This window comes from Xenopus laevis, chromosome 8S (assembly GCF_017654675.1).
Source record: "Xenopus laevis strain J_2021 chromosome 8S, Xenopus_laevis_v10.1, whole genome shotgun sequence".
Taxonomy (NCBI): Eukaryota; Metazoa; Chordata; class Amphibia; order Anura; family Pipidae; genus Xenopus; species Xenopus laevis.
Window position 1 is genome coordinate 77,859,395 of NC_054386.1, and position 20,922 is coordinate 77,880,316.

General features: G+C 36.2%; 1 protein-coding gene across 4 annotated transcripts in view; it reads right to left on the bottom strand.

Moving 5' to 3' along the window:
- Positions 1-6,936: 6,936 nt before the first annotated feature.
- The window catches only part of arhgef6.S (Rac/Cdc42 guanine nucleotide exchange factor 6 S homeolog), a 59,962-nt gene continuing 45,976 nt past the window's right edge, over positions 6,937-20,922 (bottom strand). For 2 of the 4 annotated variants that reach the window (XM_041575141.1, XM_041575140.1), the window contains 5 exons: positions 13,856-13,949; positions 11,897-11,986; positions 8,555-8,657; positions 7,593-7,647; positions 6,937-7,380 (listed from right to left, as the gene is read on the bottom strand). In XM_041575141.1, coding sequence (XP_041431075.1) covers positions 7,258-7,380; positions 7,593-7,647; positions 8,555-8,657; positions 11,897-11,986; positions 13,856-13,949 — 465 coding nt within the window. In that variant the 3' untranslated portion in view covers positions 6,937-7,257. The remainder of the gene's footprint in view (positions 7,381-7,592; positions 7,648-8,554; positions 8,658-11,896; positions 11,987-13,855; positions 13,950-20,922) is intronic. The other 2 variants (XM_018233134.2, XM_018233133.2) reach the window with 1 other exon arrangement.

Genomic DNA, 20,922 nt, shown 5'->3' on the forward strand with positions numbered 1-20,922 from the left:
CAACGCTAGCGCAACTTCACTTTGCTTGCCAAAGTAACGCTAGCGAAAATTCACCAGCATTCGGTGACCTGGACGCAACTTTGCATTTTGATATATTTGTGTTGGCTGCGATGCCGTCGCTGGCAAATTTTCACCGCTTAGTAAATTTGCCCCCATGTATAGATAAAGTGCAACAAATAAATTAGCCGACACGCTATGTTAAAATAAAATGATATATTTTCTGAAATGTCAAATAGCAATAAAAAGGCACTGAAATGAACAGTAAAATACTGGTAACAGAAACAAACAAGTTGAAAGAAAGGCTTCATAACATGACTTTTATGATATTACAGAATTATGACAGATTTATATTGTATTAATACAACTGTAAACAGCTTAAATGCAAAACAAAAAATATATCAATCCATCACACACAATTATTACTATGTGCATGATTTTATTGTCCTTAACAATTGTAATAATTTGTAATTGTAATATATACAGTAGAGCAACAATAATGCTTTTTTCTAGGACATTCAGGTAGAGATAAGTGAAGCTGGTGAACCTGAAACTCTTGGGATCTGGAAGGATTCTGGTTACAATGGAGATACAATAGTGAAGGGTATCCCTTACCTTTTCATTTTTGTGCACTGGCCCAGCCTTTCTAATGTCACATGGTGGCTTAGACTGGGTCCAGGTGAGAAAAATGAGTAGGGGCCCATTTACTAACAATCAAATTTCATTTTTTCCACGAATCTCAAAAAAATTCTGGCTTTCCTATATTTCTAAAAATTCAAGATTTATTAGGTGTAAAAGCCACGAAAACCTCGAAGGCAAAAATGTGCCAAGTAAAAGTTGTCCAGGTGCTATAGAAGTCAATGGGAGCTGCGCTGATCGGATTGAACCCCTTGAAATCAATTTACACTTTTAGAGGTTTTCTGGTTTTGTTTTGCTAGGAATTGTCTGAAAAACAAACTCAACTTGAGGTATTCTTATTATTTAGAGCCTCATTCTGTGCTTTTTTCATTTGTAATTTTTAAATTTGGATCTTTTAATAAATTAATTGACAATCATGGTTTTACAGCTTAAGGGGTAAATTTATCAAAGAGTGAAGTTCCGCCACTAGAGTGAAATTCCGCAGCTCACAATTAATTTCTATGGGTTTTTGAAAGGCATATTTATCAATGGGTGAGAGTGAAAGTTCACCCTTTGATAAATACGCCTTTAAAAATCCCATAGAAATGAATGAAAAGTGGCGGAATTTCACTCTAGTCGCGGAACTTCACTATTAACTTCACTCTTTGATGAATATAGCCCTAAGAGTCATGGTTTCAAAAACCTCTAGAACCAATAAAATCCAACCTTAAATGAATAAGCCTCCACGGGTCAACCCAAATTGGGTGTAAGTTGCAACCAGGTGAGTTACCTGCTTTGACCATAGAACTGATTTACCAACAATCCTTTTCGGAAATTGTAATATAGAGCACGTCTGACTGGATCATATAACTTCACCCTGATAATTAACATGCTGCAGCAATATTATTTTTTAAGTTCACTTTGTTATCATAGTCTCATAGAAATGTTAGGGTTTTTTACTGCTGGTCTCAGACAGAAATTGTATGATTATACATATATTTTCTCATGGTAACAATGTTTCAACCATAGATAGAGCACGCCTACACAATTTTCCCCATAAAAAGCTATACAGCAAATAAGTGAATCCTCTGAGTTGGCAAACATGAATATATGATTTCAATTTATCATCTCAATCTCACATTAAGAACATATCTTATATAACATCACAGTAACTGATTGCACGTTGAGACATTTGCATACCTGTATGTAGATACAGTTCTTTGATACACCATTGCATAGTTTGCCGCAAGATAGAAATAAAATAGAGAAACACCTGGGCTAAATTCACATACAAATTCATTACTGTCAGATCAACATCACGGCTATTCTTTATACATTTTAGTTTTTTCAGGCACTTAAAAAAATATAGATATAGTTTCCCGTTTCAAGGAGCTGATTACATTCTATGTTACAGGTACTTAAAATGTATGGATGACTATGGCATCATTGTAAAGCTATGTGTGTGTGTATATATATATATATATATATAAATAAAATATTTTTTCAGGGGTTATATATTGAGAGTGCTGGGGCTACCTTGTTTAGTATGTAAATTAAGACTTGCCCACGTGCACCCAATAAGAAAGGTGAGGAGCGGCATTTCAGCTTGTTTAAAAATTTTATATTTTTTGGGGAGGTGGATCTCTCCTTAAATGCTCGCTCTCCCAACCCCCGCCTAATGTCTTTGGAAGAGATCATGCTAAATAAAGAGAAAAGCAGGTATGGTCTGTCTCCCCCCAAAGGTAACATTTTATTTTTTTCACTTAGGATAGGACTGACGCATGGACACTGCCTTGACGGGGCGCATCAGCTTATGCATGCTTTGTACAAACTTTGTAACTAAAAGGGGCATATTTATCAAGGGTGGAAGTGAATTTAAGAGAATTTTGGAAGTTAAAATATTCGAAATTCAAAGTAATTTTTTGGATACTTCGACAATCGAATAGGATACTACGACTTCGATTAGAAGTAAAATAGTTTCAATATTCGACCATTCGATAATCAAAGTACTGTCTCTTTAAAAAAACTTAATTAAACCTGCTGAAGTATTATGTTAGCCTATGGGGACCTTCTACAGCATTTTTCTAAAGTCGAAGTAAAATCGTACGATCGTACGATAAAATCGTTCGAGGTGTTAGATTCGAAGGATTTAATAGTTCGAGCGAACGATTTTACTTCGACCGCAGAATACCCAAATTCGATGAAAAAAGTTCAAATTCGATATTCGAATTTGAAGTATTTAAATTCGATGGAAAAAAATACTTTGAAATTCGACCCTTGATAAATCTGCCCAAAGTGTCTTTTTTGAGAAAGTTACAGTTCAGTTGTGCAAGAGTATTTTTTCAGGGGGTTATTTATTGAGTGCTGGGGCTAAATAATAGCACGCAGCTAGACAAATAAGCAGTGTATACTCTAAACTCTAGCATGTTATCAAATGCTCATGTGTCCATTCCTTCTGCCTAATTGGAAGACTTCCAAGTGGTTGTTAAATTTCTTCCAAGTAGTAAATAAAAACCAAGAAAAAAATATACAATGCAAGAAACAAATGTTCATGTGTACATGGATATATACTCTTTACCTAACTGGAAGACTCCCAACTGATGATTAAATCCAAAATTGAATGATGCAAAGTAAGACCATTATCCTCAGTGAACCCTAAGGCACTTCAAGCCACACATACTGGATGGATTATGGCTGAATCTAAAGCATTTGTTAAGAGTTTGATAATTTTTTGTTTGCTATCTAATAATTTCCTTTTTTACAAGAATACAAAAAATAATCTTTGTTTTTCTGGCAAGCTAAAGTTACATATGTAACAGCCGAATTGTTAATGTACTAGCAGATACGCATATCCAGTCACGTGTTGCGTCCAGATAAACCATTAGGAGACAATGAAGCAGAATCAGTTGCAGACTAGATATCATACTGAATGACCAAAATAGACTGCCCATGCCTTATACAAAACACAAATTAGAAGGCCAATGAGACACTCAAACAGTTTCCATGATGTCATCTGCAAAATACTCTGGCGCATCATAAAGCTTAGAGATCAATGATGCATTGTTGGAATTATAGCCCTCACGATAATCAATTATTTTTTTTCTCAGATGTTTTTTTCTATTGCACTTAACATGCAAAAAAATAAAGAATTAACAGTTTTGCATGGAACTTCTTTGATGGCTAAACAAATAAAAACGCAATTAAACTGTTTAAGAATAAAATATAAATAACTGAGCATGTTGAGTGTGTGTGAAGACCCTACAGACAGAGAGAGAGAGAAATTCCAATTAACAAAGAAGAATTTTCTCTGCACACAATTCAATATTCTCAAAGTTAAATGCATTTCATGGTGGTGTTGGAAAATAGCAAAAATAACTACTTATGAATTGAATTCCTTTACAAAGCATCTCTAATATCAATTACTTGTACAAAAGAAGAAAAACACATTTTAAATATTACAAATCCTAACAGTGGTAAGTCATTATTTCTTTTCTTTGAAAAGGGGTTAAATATGTATTTACAAGACCTGACCATCAATTCAAATGTGCTTATTACCCATATTACCACAGTGAGTAGAGCCTGAGCTTGACCTGACTTTTGCCAAAAAACAGTTCTTTATGAATTCAAGTATCTTTAAAAACTAGTTTAGTACTGCATAGCACTGCTCCCTGAGGCTTCCCACAGATTTGTGTCGCTAACCCCCATATGTAACATAAGGCACTAGGTTTGCCCAGGAGCAGTAACTTAAAGCAACCAATCAGATGTTTGCATTTAAACAGGTGACTAGTAAATTCTACCTGCTGATTGGTAGCTATGGGTTACTGCTCCTGGGCAAACCTAGTGCCTTTTATTACATAACCCCAAAAGTTTTAACATGACTGAAATAAAATGGAATACACAGGGGGACAGCTTGCTGTAATCACTGGATACATTCATTTTCTCTCTTTAATAGTGATGGGCGAATTTATTCGCCAGGCGCAAATTTGCGGCGAATTTGCGTGATTTGCCGCCAGCGAATAAATTCACGAAACGCCCGCGAAAATTCGCTGCAAAAATTCAAAAACGGGCACCGGCGTCAAAAAAATTTCGCCGTTTTGCGAATTTCGCAAATTTTTCGGCGAAGCGAAACGGCGCAAATTCGCCCGTCACTACTCTTTAATTAGTGAATTTCATTTTGATGTAAAATCCTTGACTACATTTAGTTTGTTTTGTATTGTTTAAGACTAGATGATAATTGTCATAGGTCAATTAACTGTCAATGTGACGGTTGAAAAAAGTTAAAAGGCATCAGGATCGCAAATCTACAAATGAAAAATGTCATTTGTATTTGCCCAGGTCGTGTACCCTTTGATCCATCCTCATGTTTAATCTTGAATATTTAAAGCTATGATACTGACATATATATTTTATAGTGCAATGGAGTCAACACAGCCCCTATATCTAATATCATTATGCTATGCATCACAGTAATACAGACATTAGCTAGAACACTGCCATGTTATTATAGAACAAGTATATCAAAGCACATTCATTTGAACCTATATTCATTTTGTCTGATGTTTAGTTTCCTGAAATAGCAAGCTACATTTTTATCCTGCCATCTCTTCTCTTCTCTCTTTTTATATTTACATCATTAAAAAATATTGCTGTATTTGCTAATTTAGACTTTGGGGCTTGTAATGCCCATCATATGTTGTTCTTCTATGAATGCTACAAGTGGCTCCTATATATAAAGTAAATTCTATGTAATTTTAACTGGAAAAAAAACCTGGAGCGATTCTGATGAACTGTTTTACCATAAGCAATAATATTATGATCAATACGGAGAAATAACACTGCTCTAAAGAAGAAAAGGGATCTCTTTTTTCATATAGAATGTTTGGGTGCTACAGCCTTTTAGTAAGTTGGATCACCAAATCCTTTCCAAGGCAACAATAAAGATCAAAATGCCTGTAATTACTGGTACAAACTGCCCATTTAAAGGAACAGGTATGCCAAGGAGACAACACAGTAAACTGGTGAGCCACACAAAGACAGCTCTCCATTTTCTGTTAACAGAAGCGATCAGTAGAGGTTAGAACACATAGGGGCAGATTTACTAAGGGTCGAATATCGAGGGTTAATTAACCCTCGATATTCGACCAGGAACTAAAATCGTTCGACTTCGAATATCGAAGTCGAACGATTTAGCGCTAATCGTACGATCGAAGGATTATTCGTTCGATCGAACGATTAAATCCTTCGAATCGAACGATTCGAAGGATTTTAATCCAACGATCGAAGGAATATCCTTCGATCAAAAAAACACAGGCAAGCCTATGGGGACCTTCCCCATAGGCTAACATTGAGTTCGGTAGCTTTTAGCTGCCGAACTAGGGGGTCGAAGTTTTTCTTAAAGAGACAGTACTTCGATTATCGAATGGTCGAATAGTCGAGCGATTTTTAGTTTGAATCGTTCGATTCGAAGTCGAAGTAGTAGTCGAAGGTCGAAGTAGCCCATTCGATGGTCGAAGTAGCCAAAAAAACACTTCGAAATTCGAAGTTTTTTTAATTCGAATCCTTCACTCGAGCTTTGTAAATGTGCCCCTAAGCAAAACTTGTAGAAAAGATCCTGATATTTTAACTTATTCCCCAAACTGACTAGTCCGAACTCAGTTACCTGCAGTAAAAAGAATCATCCATGACAAACCAGGCCCTTTTAGTAAGCTTTGCCCCTATTCAGGTCAGTATTTGCATAGAATTTAGAATTTGTAGAATTTACTGGTCACCTCTTTCAAAAGCAAATATGTTATTGGTTACTATGGTCTACTGCAACTGAGCCGTACCTGGTGGTAACTAAGCTAACTTGGTACAGTTGTGCCATTTAGAAAGTAATAGTAGAACACACAAAGAAAGCCCTACTGAGAAATCAACACAGTAAGGAGCACATTTACTAAGGGTCGAATATCGAGGGTTATTTAACCCTCGATATTCGACCATCGAAATAAAATCCTTCGACTTCGAATATCGAAGTCGAAGGATTTACCGCATTTACTTAGATCGAAGGAAAATCGTTCGATCGAAAGATTAAATCCTTCGAATCGATCGATTCAAAGGTTTTTAATCATCGATCGAACGATTTTCCTTCGATCAGAAATTGCTTAGAAAGCTTATGGGGAAGGTCCCCATAGGCTAACATTGGTGCTCGGTAGGTTTTAAGTGGCGAAGTAGGTAGTCGAAGTTGTTTTTTTAAAGAGACAGTACTTCGACTATCAAATGGTCGAATAGTCGAACGATTTTTAGTACGAATCGTTCGATTCGAAGTCGATGGTCGAAGTACCCCAAAAAAAAAATTCGAAATCCAACGTTTTTTTCATTCTAATCCTTCACTCGAGCTTAGTAAATGTGCCCCCTACTGTTGATGGAACTTTCCTTTTAAGCTCATGGTTGGTAGGTATGCATTTTGTATATACATGGAACTCTCAAATGACAAAGTCTGTAAAACTCTTTTCAGAAAAAATAAAACACAGCTTTAAGTTGTTGAAAGGCTCCTAAAAACATTTTCCACAGAGTCCCCCTGACCATATAGACAGACTGAAACATTCCTCAGCTGAATACAAATTAGGGATGCAGTCCACAGAAAGCCAAATCTGGCAATTGACTCTAATGCGAAGGATCATCCCGAGTGGCGTCATTGGCTTGCTTTAGTATCTTCCGAACTAACTTTTCTAGTTCCTTTCGTGACTTCTGTTCTTCGTCCAAGCATTGTTTCATTCTTTTATTCTCCTTTGGATTACAAAAATCATTACTTCACAGTTAAAACAATAAACTAACAATAAAAAACAATAAAGGTGCAGAGCAGAGATCATGGAAAGCCAGGGTTAACTGGGCTCACATTCTTAGCATGGATGGTGGCTCGCATGTCATGTTAATGTGGTTCATTGAGGGACAAGCAAAAAATCCACAAAGGCAGCTCAGTGTATACTGCATATTCTCACCTGTTTAAGTTCTATTACTTCATCTCGCAATGCATAGACTGTATCTACAAGGCTCCTACAAGAAAGTACAGATGGATGATATTTAAGACCAATAAAACCAATAAGGCACAGGGAAGTTCAACAATGCAAGTGAGTACTTACTGCATTTGAAAGGGGAAAACATGTTTTTTTCAAAATGCATCGGTTAATAGTGCTGATCCAAAAGATCAAACAGATTTTTTCATATTTAATTTTGAAATCTGATATGGGGCTAGACATATTGTCGATTTCCCAGGTGCCCCCAGTTGTGTGACTTGTGCGACTTGTGCTTTGATAAATTTCATTCACTTTTTACTGCTGCACTGCAAGTTGGAGTGATATCAACCCCTCCCCTGCAGTCCATCCGCAGAACAATGGGAAGGTAACTAAAGAACAGCACTCAGTAGTAAAAATCCATGTCCCACTGAGACACATTCAGTTACATTGAGTGGGAGAAACAATAACCTGCCAGAAAGCAGTTCCATCCTGAATTGCTGGCTCTATCTGAAAGCACATGACCAGGCACAATTACCTAAGATGGCGCCTACGCACCAATATTACAACTAAAAAAATACACTTGTTGGGTTAGGAATTAAATTTTACACGGTAGAGTGAATTATCTGCAGTGTAAACAGTGTAATTTAGATATAAAAACTACATCAGAAAAATCACGATGGAATCCCTTTAACACTGCAATTTGTTTTGAAAATGAAAGTACCAACTAACATTATTGCTATAACTGCAACTCAAGGTTTGGTAGGGATAAGGCTTGGCTTCAGTATTGCTCAAGCTTTCCTCTTTGTTTCCCGGAAAGGCATTAGCCACAAGAAAATCAGCTCTCGAAGGGTATTCATAGATCTAGCTGTGCTTTGCAGAGGTACCTAAATATTATTCCACACAGTAAAACATTGGTAGTAGGATTCTGAATCTAATGTCCAACTTACTTTTCTTCTGATACTGCTTGGCCATTGGTTCTCATCTCATCAATTATGATATTTTCTTCTTCAAGTAGCAACACTTGTGCAACAGAATCTTTGCGTGAACCTGCTAAGAAACAAACTGCTTTACTTTTCTAATCTGAATAAAAGGGGAGAAATGTGTTTTATACTGTATCACTGCCTAGTTTCCTGCAGTAAATTAGTAATTTCTCCTGCCTTTGCCCATTATTGAGTCTTTTACAAACCACACTGAGTTGCCTAGTATATCTACAACCTCATGACATGGCAAGGGGTTTGAATGTTTTTCATGTTTAATCCCACACTATAAAAACATACAAGTAGAAAACCGATCTCCTGGTAAAATATAATGTGTTTTGTGACTGAAATACAAAACTTAGATTATATACTACACAGAGGAATAGATTAATGTGAATTATGAACAGTCTATGTAAAGTTCTGGGTAACAATGCCATATAAAAGGATACAAATCATAACTGAACATTTCACTGCCTTTGCAGTTTATTACAAAATTTCCCGATACATAACCATCACTGCTTCCAAAAGACAAACTCAGCATCACATAATTCCAGGTTAAGGACATTATGCAATTCCAGAAAAATGACATTCATAGAATGAATTGCAATTAAAAACTCTTTAAATATATACCATAGATAACTTTGCATATTATACGTGATCATTTGGCATTTTCAGGAGTTAGGAAGATTTCTAGAAAAAGAAATATGCAGGCAGAGATAATGAAAGCTTGGACTGTAATGGCTCAGCTTTAAAGTTTAAAGAAAGAAATGAGTAACAAAGGTTTTGATGAGTGAAAGGGAAAATATCGTGTGCAAAAGTCAGCTGCAAGATGGAGAAACGAAAAAAAACTGAGTTGTAACAAGAATAAAAAACAATGCTTATGCCAATTTGAGTTACTGAACATTCACAGAAAAGCTATGTGTAAGGGCCAGGGCACAAGCTGCTATTTTGGGAGATTAGTCGCCCAATGACAAATCACTTCTTCTTCGGGCGACTAATCTCCCTGAACTACCTTACCGACGGCTAGAATGTAAATCGCCGGTGGGATGGCAGTCGGATCGCTTTGTTTTCCGAAGTTGCCTCACAAGGAAACCTCAGTCGACTATGGAAAACAAAGCGCTCCGATTCTAGCCGACGGGAAGGCAGTTTGGGAGATTAGTCATCCAAAGAAGAAGCAATTTGTCGCTAGGCGACTAATCTCCTGAAATAGCAGTGTGTGCCCTTACCATAAGGGCAGGGGCACACAAAAAATTTTCTACGTTTTTTGAAGTCGAAGTAAAATCGTTCGATCGTACAATAAAATTGTTCGAATTGTTTGATTCGTTGGATTTAAACGTTCGATCGAAAGTTTTTACTTCGACCACAGAATACCCAAATTCTATGGAAAAAGTTTGAATTTGATATTCGAATTTGAAGTATTTGTTATATTTTATTATATAATTGTTATATTATTATATTACATTACCAGTAATACCTAGTCTGTTTGTTAGGGAACAAACCTTAGGCCTATGATTAAGGGGTGTTCCCAAAACGCATAAGGCGTCCATTACACAACAGCCACTTGTTTTAATAATAAATTGTGGTTTTTACTTTATGAGAAAGTGCCTATAAACTTTTCTTTTTTTCTGTTGGTTTTGCTATCCATGTTAAACAAGGGGTTATGCTGGCCCTTTAAGAGAATACAGAAACTAGGACCACACAGTAAGCCCAGTTATCACATGTGATTGTAGATTTCAGACATATTTTAGTGAAAGTTCTTGAAACTGTAGACCAGGCTCTGTTGCCAACTTTTGAAAGATGTTTTTTGGTAAATATACATTACTTAAATTTCCATAAAACTATATAAACTGCAGAACAAATAAATATTTACATTTTACATACATTAAATTTGACATTTATTTGGGTAATACACCAGGGGCATTGAGTGATAACCTTCCTATATTGACCTATACTAACTAATAATACATTACTGCTTACAGGACAAAATGTGACAAACACTAAAGAGTGCCCTGTACCTTATGGCTATATCTAAATATTCTAAAGAAAGAACCAAACTGCACTCTCTCTTCTTAAGCTTCTCAGGAGATCTTACAATCAAATTAGCCATTAGTCTTTATGTGATATGTGTAAGTACAAGTGAATTTGCAGAACTATGATACTGTAGGTGGATATCTTGCAATTGATTTGGCTAATGGACATAGATATCAAAAAAACAGAACAGTTGCAATTATTGCTGTGATTAAAAGAAAAGCCGCATCCCTCCAGTTGCCAAAACTGCTGATGAAAGGATATTCTTGCTTCCTGTGTATGACACAAACAAGCAGATTAAAATCTGCCTTGATTTGTAGACAAAGAAACTTTCTCCTAGTTAACCCTTTCACATATCAATGTCTTTCATGTCAGTTCATCTTAAGGAAAGCTTGAAAAATCTTAATACTGGAACAAGGCATTAACTGCCCCTTCAAAGGATAATAAGGTATTATTATGGGCAACTCAGTGGAGTCGACACTAATGTACTTCACCAGATCAGAGCTCCAACCCCCAAATTTTGGATATCAGTGACCAATACAGCCCTTTAAATTGTAAGCTTGTGTGAGCAGAGCCCCCCAATCCAATTTTTATTCTGTAACACTTTTTCATGAAATTATTGCAAGACTACTTTACAAACTATTGTAAAGTGTTGTGTAACTTTCCAGCACTATATTAATAATGATAATGATGATTAGGAATCCATAGTTTCCAACGCAAACACAAACATTTCCACATTTAATTTACTAAAATATAATCTTGCTGGTAATTCCTGAGCATTTTGCATCATAAATTTATCTCATGGGCACTTCTTTATTGCCTCCAAAAGGGCTCATCTTGTGTTTGTTATACAAGATAAGCCATGAAATTGGGGGAAGCCAGTTGATAAAGGCTGGAAATAGCAATTTAAAGCACAAGGAAAACAATCTTGGTTTTCCTAAAGCCAATACAGAGATACCTGTGCCCTTTAAATAAGAATTAAAGAACAGCATGAAAGCAACAACACCACTAGATCCTAAATAGATTATCTCTGTCTATACAGTTGCCATACATATAAGATTGGTTCTAGCATGGCATTAGTCTATTGTGGATTCCTAGTAGTTCAGTAAGTCTTGTACTTGTACAATTCCATGTTTTAATTTCTGGAATGTGTGAATTATACCTTTAAGGTTAGAGCTTGCCTTTTTTAATCATAGCAAATCAATGTTTTCTGTTTTTTCTCAAACTTTCAATAATTTTATTAGTAATGGCACATGAAAATAGAGGAACAGACATTGTACTTACCAGAACAAAGGCTTTGCTGGAATCCTGCACCAGTGCAATATGCCTCTATCACTTTGAGAATTTGTGCATCTTCTTCTAAAGCAACAGTGCCTTGGAAAAACATGCAAGAAAAGATGGAATATAACATAAAATCTACAAAGAATTCAGCATCCAATTATTTACCTTCAGTATGATGTAGACCAGTGTTCCCCAACCAATGGCTTGCAACACGTTGCTCACCAAAACCTTAGGGGTTATTTACTAAACTCCAAATGACAAAAACCTGAAAAATTTGTGTTTTTTTAGTATAAAATCTGAATTCTTAGTGAAAAAAAAAAAACATGAATACTTTGGAATTTATTAAACCCCGAGGATGGAAAATTCAGAATCAGAAAATCTGGCATCTCAGACCTGTTGAGGTTGCATATAAGTCAATGGGAGAATGATTTTTATGATGTGCGCTGGGTGTCTTACAATACCCTGAAGTTTTCAGAGTTTTTGGGCAAAAAGCATGAGAAATCTAATTTTTTTGGTGGAAATTCCGAAAAATTTGTAAAATTCGTGTTTTTCATGATTTTTTCAACAAAATTTTCAGGAAACTGTATTAATAAATAAGGCAAAAAAAACCCATGCAGATATGGTCAGAGTTTTTTTCAGAAGAAATCGAGATAAATTTGGACTTTGATAAATAACCTCCTTAGTGTACTGTCAAAATGAGCCTCCTGTAGAATACCACTCCACATAGGGGATACCAAAATACCCAACCACGGCCCTTATTTGGCATCCCCAGGGACTTTTTCATTTCCCAACTGCTTTTACATTTGAACGTGGCTCACTGGTAAAAAATGGGACCCCTGCTGTAGACAGAGATATTCTGAAGCAACTTGCTATTAATTATTAATTAATTTTTATTGGTGCATTTTCAATTATTTAGCTTTTGGCATTTTCCAGAGCCTGAGTAGTAGGGTTCAATTTATCCTAGCGACCAGACAGTGGTTGGAATGAGAGACTGGACAATGAATAAAAAGATAAGTAATAAAATTGTAGGGATGTAATAAATATTTTGGATTTGCTCAAACCTCAGAAACGCTTTGTGAAAGATTTGGCTGAATACCGAACCAAACCCGAATCCTAATTTGTGTATGCAAATGGAGGGAGGCAAAAGAAACAGAGAACTGCATGCACAGCGCATAACTACATTTTTTTTTTACTTCCTTGTTTTATGACAAAAAAAATCACATGATTTTAAGGATTCTTTCAACCAGGCAAGGGGATTCAGTAGAATCCTAATCCTTCTTAAAAAGGGTGAATCCTTGCTGAAAACTGAACCAAAACGAATCCTGGATTAGGTGCATCCCTATAAAATTGTAGCCTTACAGAGCAATCATTTTTTTTCTTGGGTCAATAAGCCTCATTTGAAAGCTGTAAAGAGGCAGAAGAGGACAAGTAATACGAATATAAGAATTATAAAGATAAATGAAGATCAATTGAAAAGTTGCAATGTGGTGTGTTATACTAAAAGTACTAAAAGTAACTACCTCTTGAATTCAAATCAGAGGTACTGAATTACTCCAGTAATGTCAGAAGATGCCAATAATTAAAGATGGCCATACACGCAAAGAGTTGGATTTAATCTAGCATACGCTGTGGAGCACAGTCATTGCCATATACAACAGCTGGCATTATTAACATTAGTGACACATCATTTATAGAATGCCCCATGCCTTCTTAAAGATTGATTTGTTCCCACATAAAACCCCCACAAAATATATATTTTTCAAAATATCTATTGGGTAAGCGAAAAAAAAAGAAAAAAAAGAAAAGTAGTTGACCTCTGTTAAAGAGTTATAGGAACAATGAAAAAGTCAACATGGAGAATTACCATGGTATTAATAGTGTGTTAATCCAAGCAATATTGGGTCAAAATAATGCCCATTCTTTTATTAAAATTAGTACACTTCATCTTCAGATACCACATACTTTTCCTGAAACCAGAATCTTCATCTGAAGGCTTTCTCTCTGTTTTTCGTTTTGGAAGAAACTTCTTGACGTTTTTTGGGCTTTTGCTGGAATCCTTAAGGAATCAAGAATTGATATTTACATGTGCATGAAACATTATAGTCTTTTACTAATGAATAAAGCCAAGCATTTGCTCTTCTAACACATAAAAACAGCATTCTTAAAGGAAAATAAAGCAAATCTATATTATATATTTTTTTTTAAACAAGACATTTCATTGCAAAAAAATGCTAGTGTAGAGGAAAAAATATTTATGCTTGCTGTGTCTATTCTAATAATTCTTCGGTTATTGATATTTTTTGACACACTATTGGTTCAGTCCATGTATGTCCACAAGCATAGGATTACATTATAATAAATGTGCACAGGCCTGTGCCTTTGCTATGAAATGTTATGGAAGCCAAATCAAAATAATTCAGCAGAACCGATGTTAACAACCCTCAGATTAAAAACAGGGTCACCTCACATGAATAACTGCCACTCTCAGGGAAGACAGAGCAAGTACCTAGTAATCTACAAGTAGTAATCAAACAGTCACTCATTCTGTGGAATACATGAAGTCTTGTCTGCTCAGAACGAGGTCCAAGGAACTTGGATGTCTGCATGTCCCATAACCACCACCCCACTTTTTTAATAAACAAGAGATAGCAGATGGTGGAAATCTGACAAAACTGAAAACATTAGTCTTTGTGAGGACATACATTATAGCAGCAAGCAGGCAGGAAAGTGCAGGGTGCTCCACCAAGAGTCAACCTTTCACTAAATTAGGTGGCTAATGATATTATTCTGTGCTTCAGATAGAAGGTATTGGAATGCTCTGATATAACAGATGTGCAGTGAAATGCAAGGTAATTGCAGAATAAGCAAAGCACTGGTTGGTTACTGTGAAGATGCCCTACACAACCTATAGAAAAACATCTAGCTGAGTAAGGATGACTGGCATTGCTAAATTGTTGTTTTAAGGGCCTAACCTTTGACTAGGGGGACATGCATTTAATCTGTAATCTGTAGCGGAGGTCTCTGTATTCCATAGCTATCAGAAAATCTGCTAGTGTCTCAGAGACAGCTATGGTAACAGATGAATTAACACTAGTGATGGGCGAATTTATTCACCAGGCATGGATTCGCTGTGAATTTTTGAGGTTTGCCGGCCGTGAATGTCTTCACAAAACTGCGGCAAAAATTTGCAGACAAAAAATTTGCCGCATCCAAAAAATTGCCACACTTCAGAATTGGTGCACACATAAAAATTGTCGCGTGTCAAAATTATTTGGATGCCCATTGACTTCAAAGAATTTGTCCCCGTTTTGCAAATTTTTCGGTGAAGTGAAATGGAACAGATTTGCCCATCACTAATAAACACATCTCCATGAGATGCTCACATAGACAACACAATTTATATAGTTTATTAGAATTACTGACTAAACTTGTCAGAAGAATATTTTTATGCCTGTAAAGCAATTACAGAATACCATAACTTTGTCACAAATTATGACCAAACGATGCGCTTAAAAATATGAATACCTCGAAAAATTCATGTTTTTCGGCCACTTCCTAGCGAAAATAAATTCCGAAAACCTGCAAAAGTCTGATTTAATTTAGAGTGGTTTAATAAAGGAAGATTATTTCATACTTACCGCGATCTTCCTTTCCTGGACGAACTCCATGTCAGTACTCATCGGGATAGCCCCTCCTCCACTAGCCACTAGTCCACTTGCTACAGCTGGCAGTTGCACAGGAATCACTTGATTATACTCAGCTGGTGTCAGCACAGACAGAGGAATATTCTGATTTGTCTGCATAAGCAGGTAACCAAAAGCAACTGCTGAGTAGGGATGGGCGAATCTGAGCCGTTTCGTTTTGCCAAAATTGTCACGGACGCCCATTAAAGTCTATGGGCGTCAAAAAATTTTTGTTTTGCAGCGAAATTTTTGTAACGCGCGTCTTTTTTTTTTACGCACCCAGCCATACAAGTCTATGGGCGTCATTTCCAGCAGCGAAACAAGGTGAAAAAATTGGCCCATCCCTACTGCTGAGGTTATACAGAGGCAAATTGGATAATTAGTGTTGGTGCCTCCTGCAAGGGCCCAAGTTTGCTGCTATTTTGGCTGAAGCCTATAGAGCAACTTTTGTTTTTGTTTTGATTTTTTTTATTTTGACTACCTCCACCTTAGGAAAGACTGTTGAGGGAGGCAGCTGGCCATAAACCTACCCCCATTAAAACATAAAAGAAAACAAAAGTCCCCTAACTAATTATGCCTAAACTAACTGCCGCCTCCCTCGCCCATCCATAAAAAATGGGGTGTAGGGGCCACATCCATCACTGCCACCTGACGCTGTCTGGGCAGGTCGGGAGGGCACACGGATGGGGGGACAAGCACCTGCCACCAAATGCTCTGACAGCAATACAGGAAGGCAACTGAAACATAGGCAGACAAGGAGTAGCAAACATTGCACACCAGTGCCTTAACTGATCTGGAAGCTGAAGCTCAGAAGACTCCAGATATAAGGTAGTGTGCTGGGGAACAAAAGGTCCCATGGACCAAAACCCCTGTCCCTAGGACGCCTTGTGGGCAGGCCTGATGCTTTCCCAAGGTTAAAAAGAAAATTTTGCTTCTAATGTGAACAAAAGCAAAAGAGAAGGAAAAAAAAGATGCCGGTAAGTGGGTGTGGTTGGCTCTTTAAAGGCTTGGGGAGGGTCCTTCTAATGGGAGCAGGGAGGAGGGGCTATCCCGATGAGTACTGATATGGAGTTCTTCTAGGGAAAAGATCAGCGCAGCTCCCTCTGACTTCTGTAGCACCTTGACAACTTTTACTTGGCAAAGTTTGACAACAGAATTTATATAATTTATTAGAATTACTATACAATACAGTAATTCAGTGAGCAAATGTGCCTTTCATTGAGGCACACCATTCAGAAGCAATAATGATGCTGCAAAGGCGACTAAACGTATTAGAAGAATATTTTTATGCCTCCAAAGCAATTACAGTATACCATAACTTTGTCACAAATTATGACCACCTTATTTTTAACGTATGCCAAAAATCTTGCAATTACATACATGCATGAAAAACTGTACCTCTTTGGATTGCGAGCATATAATTATAAGCATGGCCTTAGGCAAAGAGGTCTGAGTGCTACGGTATGGTGCAATAAAGTCAATAGAATATTTATACATAAGATGAGTTATGTTTTTAAGAACCAGTCATTTATAAAAATATACTTGGCCTAAGGTGCAGTACATGACAAAAAGTAATCCAATGTAATTTCTTGTATCCTTATACATCTTAGCTAAAGTATATTATCCCTTCTAACACACAAACAATACCCCAACTGTTAGCATATATGTAAGGAATAATGTACAACCTGCTGTAAAACACAAGGATAACAATAGTCACCAAAATCCAGCTCCATAATAATATATAAACAGAATTTTACAGACTAACTACCTTCATACACAGTCATAGAACCCAAAGGTGTCTTCTAATATTCTCATCTTCTCTAGTTGGACGTATATTAATATTTGTAATCTATAACATTTGGAGGTCTATTTAGTAATTCATGAGGTCACTAGCGATGGGCAAATATGGGGTGTTTCGCTTCGCCGAAAAATTAGCGAATTTTTTATAAATTCACTAGGGGTCACAGAAAAAAAACATAAGTGCTAAAAAAAAAACTGTGACAAAACTCGCGCAACTTTTTTTCTCGATTGCTATCTTTTTAAGGAAAAAATACTCTAGGGTGCAATTTAAAAAGGGGCTTAAAAAAGTTGAATGTGTTAAAGGAATAGTTCAGTGTGAAAATAAAAACTGTGTAAATAGACAGGCTGTGCAAAATAAAAAATGTTTCTAATATAGTTAGTTAGCCAAAAATGTAATGTATAAAGGCTGAAGTGAACAGATCTCTAATAAAACAGCCAGAATCCAACTTCCTGCTTTTCAGCTCTATAACTCTGAGTTAGTCAGCGACTTGAAGGGGGGCCACATGGTACATTTCTGTTCAGTGAATTTGCAATTGATCCTCAGCATTCAGCTCAGATTCAAAAGCAACAGACCCATGTGGCCCCCCACTCAAGTCTCTGATTGGTTACTGCCTGGTAACCAGGGTAACCAGCCAGTGTAAACCAAGAGAGCTGAAAAAGCAGGAAGTAGTTTTGACTAACTAACTATATTAGAAACATTTTTTATTTTGCACAGCCTATCTATTTACCCAGTTTTTATTTTTACACTGAACAATTCCTTTAATGAACTGGGAAAATATATAATTAAAGGTGTTAGATACAATTCCCATTGACTCTCTATTGATTCTCGCCAGCCTTGACTTGCTGAGTTTTTTCTGGCCGCTTTTCAACTATTCTTTTTCCAAAGAATATTCTCTAGTATAATCGTAGGTTTGAAAAGGTTTTTTCACATCTTTTTTTCTCGAACGTGTAGAAAAGTAGAACTCATCTATTGATAAACATGCCCCTTAGTTTGAAAGAAAAAAAGACCCTTTTATGAAGTGATTTTCATATCTAGGGGGCTGATTTATCTAAAGTCGAGTTGTGAAGGTTTACTTTAATGGTTTTAGAGGTTTTTGAAACCAGAACTAAAATCACTCTCTCTAAAAACCACGAATGCCATGGAATTTATTAAAAGATCCAAATTTAAAAATCACGAATGGAAATCAGTGCTGAACTATCCAAAAAAATAAATAAATACAAATACCTCTAAAATTCACATTTTTCAGACAATTCCTAGTGAAAAAAATGAGAAAACCTGAAAGTTTAATTTGATTGAAATGTCCAATAGGATCAGTGCAACTCCAAATGACTTCTATAAGACCTTGACAACTTCTACCTGGTGATTTTTTTGTGGTTTTTACACATGGAAGCTTATTTATTAAAAGTCAGATTTTTGAAACCACGGCTAAACACACAAACACTAAAATCATAATTGTCATTTAATTTATTAAAATATCCAAATATAAAATGTACAAATGACAAACAGCACTGAACGATGTGCTTAAAAATATGAAAACCTCTAAAAATGTGTATTTTTCGGGCAATTCCTAGCGAAAAGAAATTCCGAAAACCTGTAAAAGTCTGAATTAATTTAAAGTGGTCTAATAAGATCAGTGCAGCTCCCTCCCACTTCTGTAGCACCTTGACAACTTTTACTTGGCAAAGTTTGGCATTAGAAGTTTTTGTGGTTTTTACACTTAGGGGCAGATTTATCAGGGGTCGAAGTGAAATTTGAATTCCGAATTCAAATTTTGAAATTCTAATTATTGAGTATGTTTAGTGAAATTCAAACAGGGAATAGTTAAAATTAGATTCGAGTTTTTTAAAAAAATCTAATTAGATTTTTGAAATGTATCATGTACTGGCCCTTTAAGAATTTGAATTTGACTATTTGACACCTTAAAACTACCGAATCTCTCTTTTTAGAGAAAAAACTCGAATCGAAGTTCTCTTCAAATTAGATTTGAGTTTGCGGGTCGATCCCATTCACCCGAGTTTGAATGGGAAAACTAAGGCATTACGCCACTAAGCATAAGGCATAAGAGCATGTTCTACAGAAATATTTCCATATACTGTCACATTTATATGTACAGATATGCGACCTGTTATCAAGAATGCTCGGGACCTGCGGTTTTCCGGATAACAGATCTTTCCTTAATTTAGATCTTCATACCTTAAAGGGATACTGTCATGAGAAAACATGTTTTTTTCAAAACGCACCGGTTAATAGTGCTGCTCCAGCAGAATTCTGTACTGAAATCCGTTTCTCAAAATTTTTATATTCAATTTTGAAATCTGACATGGGGCTAGACATATTGTCAGTTTCCCAGCTGCCCCAGTCATGTGACTTGTGCCTGCACTGTAAGATGGAACTGATTTCTGGAAGGCTGTTATTTCTCCTACTTAGGGGGAGATTTATCAAAGGTCGAGGTGAAGTTTCGAAGTGAAAAACTGCGAATTGCGAGCTATTTTTTGTGTACTTCGACTAGGGAATAGTCATACTTTGATTCAAAGTTCAAAAAACTATTTTTTTGAAGTACTGTCTCTTTAAAACTTTGACTTCAACCATTCGCCACCTAAATGCTGCCGAAGTGCTGTTTTAGCCAATGGGGGAACTCCTAGAACCTGTATGGAGGCAATTGGGGGTGTTTGGGAGATCGAAGGTCGAAGTTAAAAAAACTTTGAATCGAAGTAGATCAAAGTAGCGCTACTTCAAATTGTACGATTCGAAGTAGGCCCACTTCGACCCCAAAAAACTTCAACCATTCAGTTGGTCTTTTTAAATTAGAAGTTTTTTAACTTCGAACTTCGACCTTTGATAAATTTGCCCAATGTAACTTAATCAGTCTCAGTGGGACTTGGCTTTTACTAGTAAGTGCTGTTCTTAGATCTTCCAGGCAGCTGTTATCTTGTGTTAGGGAGCTCCTATCTCATTACCTTCCCATTGTTCTGTTGTTAGGCTGCTGGGGGGGGATGGGAGGGGTGATATCACTGCAACTTGCAGAACAGCAGTAAAGAGTGATTGAAGTTTATCAGAACACAAGTCACATGACTGGGGGAAGCTGGGAAATTGACAATATGTCTAGCACCATGTCAGATTTCAAAATTGAATATAACAAATTCTTTTGAAAAATGGATTTCAGTGCAGAATTCTGCTGGAGCAGCACTATTAACTGTGTGTTTTGAAAAAAACACATTTTCCCATGACATTATCCCTTTAAGTCTCCTAGAAAATCATGTAAACTTTAAATGAACCAAAGAAGCTGGTTTTGACTCTAATAAGGATTAATTATATCTTAGTTTGGATCAAGTACAAGGTACTATTATAACAGAGAAAAGGGAAATCATTTTTAAAAATTTGGATTATTTTATTATAATGGAGTCTATAGGAGACAGCCTTTTCATAATTTGGATCTTTCTGGATAACGGATTTCTGGATTAAGGATCCCATACCTGTATATAATTTTTCAGCTGTGAGACATCGTAACCGTATAAATATAAAAAAAAAGAATGTAAGTTAATAAT